Raw genomic sequence first — 2,419 nt, 5'->3', positions numbered from 1 at the left:
GTACCTGGGGTGGCTGATTACTAGTCGAACTCTCCTCTCCGGTGATGTTGCGCTTACTGGCTGACAATGCTTCTATATAATCGTATTCACTTAGAATATTGTTATCGTTGATGCATTTCTTCAGTTTGAGTGCGTTATTAATCGCACATGCGAAAAATTTCTCCTTCTTGACGCCGTGGAAGAAGCAACATACCGAAGACCGTTCCAGTTTGTCGAACGCCGGACAATCGATGTCCTCCAAGTTGAATACTTGACGCGCGGTACCATTTTCAATATATTTACATTTCTCTTGTCCACGGGCAAAGATTCGATAAGCGTTACGTGCGATTTCTCGGAGGTTAACGTCTAATTGAAGCAGCGAGATGTCACCTTCAAACCACTCGATGCCATGATGGTAACACGTTACGTAATTGTTTACGCCACGTTCTTTGAGCGGCAGATCCGTGAAGGGATATGGCGGTTCTACTAACCAATGTGCCGAGTAGCGGTGATCGATGGTGACGATAGCCACCTCTTTCGGTATAAATTTACCATAGTTTCGGAACCCTCGAATATCTATCACGTCATCCATACTTGAACTTGAACTTGAAAGAATGTAGTCGAATGAATAAAGAGCAGGAAGAGCGAACCTGCAGTGGCGTAGTTTGAATGCTGACTGGCTCGGCACCGTAGTTACGGGTGTTTATATACAGCCTTGTGTTACAATCCCCGTCTCAATTTTTGTTTATCGGGTGTCTCCAGCCAGTCTGTTGCTCCCCTTGAAGACGTTAGCGTGGTGTAGTCACAGTGTTCTCTCTCTCTCTAACGGAAATCATCACCTGGTATGTCATAGAAGCGGTCGTGATAGGAGGGGCATGATTTCTCTCTTTCTCAGCCCGAAAAATCTGTAATGACCTGACGTGCAGCATCAACTTCAATAAGATTATCAAATTCAGCGTACACTAGGCAATTCACAGTTTCTTTGAGGGCATCGTCGAACCACACTTCGACCCTGAGAGTTGCATGTTTGATGAGCGACCAGTGCGATGTACAGTTGGCCGAGAGATCGCGGGTTAGGTCAGAAGCCAATAGACAATTTCCTTTAGCGAACTGTTGCCGATCGATACCGTTTCCTTCGTTCAGAAAATGAATCCCCGTACCGGAGAAGAGGGTGTAATAAGCGTCCACGTAGAGATCGTCTTTGTCAAAACTCATCTGTAGCGGCTTCGATGGGACTTGTACCCCGTCGACGTACAACGACAGGAAATTCAAAGAGTAGTTTTGAAAATTAAACGAATTGCGCTGTCTGTCGCCGTTGAAGGCTTTATTGCTGACAAAACCGATTATCATTCGTTTCGGTGGTGTCCGAGTATGACATTGTCCAGTGTTTCTGCCTGTACTCCTGCATGTATGGTGAAAGCTTTCGCCTTAACTCTGGTTACGGGATATTTTGCCGTACCTTTGGCTAGCGTCCGTGCGTGCGCCAGCAAGATTCCAGGGCTGATCTTCATTCGGCGAACGAGCAGTGAAGTTTCCAGTATGTGCAGCTTGTGGCGATTTTCGGCTTCCATGATGCAAAAACTGTCTCTTGATCTCACAAGTCGAAGACGCAGTTCCACATCGTTGATTAAAAATTTGTCTTGATTAAATACGTCACAGTGCAGATGTCCAATCAGATCAACGGTACGTGCATTGCTCATGATCCATTTGCGATCGATGAAACCTTGGTCAGCACCGACGGCGTCGGCGTCGTATACATCCGATACTCCATCCTCGCTGTCGTACCATAGAGCCGAAGAAAGATGGGATTTTTTGGCGGGCGGTGCGTAATTCAGTAGAGTCTCTATATATGCTCGATAGGCGTAAGAGTTGTTGGCTGGTGAGACTAGTTTTTGATTGAAGAATATATCGACTCGATTGAACATCGAGTGAAGCAGATTGTTTACCGGAGTGGCATGCGGAGTAGCCGCGTTGCCTTCGCCTGCCGGTGGGGTGGGAGCAGACGTTTGTAGCTTCACTCGTACGCTAAGCATAGTGTGTGCCAAGTCGATGTACTCATCACCGTTTCCAGGTACAACAAATTCAATCGAGGAATCGTCGGTTAGAGATGATACGGGCTTGTAGTGTACCCATTGACCAGCCTCAATAGACGTCTGCGTTGGTGGTAGAGAAAACAAATCCAGTTCCGACTTTATACACTCACCCGAGTGCGCGTGTAGGAAGGCCATTGTTGATGTTTAGGTTGAAGACGAGCGTCGCGTGGGCTTACCGGGGTCCGAATATGTCTGTAAGGTCCCGTTTTTTACAACACTTTTTCTGTTCAGTTTTCTTGGCGGTTCCGGCACGCTCTGGTATCTTGGCCGATGTTTTCTTTTTCGACCTTGGTCTAATTTTTCTCGCAGTACCAGCTGCTCGGTGCGCGCCGACAAGTCTGTTGACG

At 47.1% G+C, this 2,419-nt stretch overlaps 1 protein-coding gene across 1 annotated transcript; it reads right to left on the bottom strand.

Annotated features, from left to right (window-relative positions):
- Positions 1-1,325: 1,325 nt before the first annotated feature.
- Positions 1,326-2,207, bottom strand: LOC124214382 (uncharacterized protein F54H12.2-like). Its single transcript, XM_046616654.1, has one exon. The coding sequence runs from the start codon at positions 2,205-2,207 to the stop codon at positions 1,326-1,328; it is 882 nt and encodes a 293-aa protein (XP_046472610.1).
- Positions 2,208-2,419: the final 212 nt, after the last annotated feature.

Source organism: Neodiprion pinetum, chromosome 3 (genome assembly GCF_021155775.2).
Source record: "Neodiprion pinetum isolate iyNeoPine1 chromosome 3, iyNeoPine1.2, whole genome shotgun sequence".
In the NCBI taxonomy this organism is placed as follows: Eukaryota; Metazoa; Arthropoda; class Insecta; order Hymenoptera; family Diprionidae; genus Neodiprion; species Neodiprion pinetum.
Note: the sequence above shows the minus strand (reverse complement) of the source record. Positions and strands in the feature narration are given on the sequence as shown.

Excerpts from the sequence above, each read along its gene's own strand:
- LOC124214382 (XM_046616654.1), bottom strand. The coding sequence starts at position 2,207 with ATGGCCTTCCTACACGCGCACTCGGGTGAGTGTATAAAGTCGGAACTG.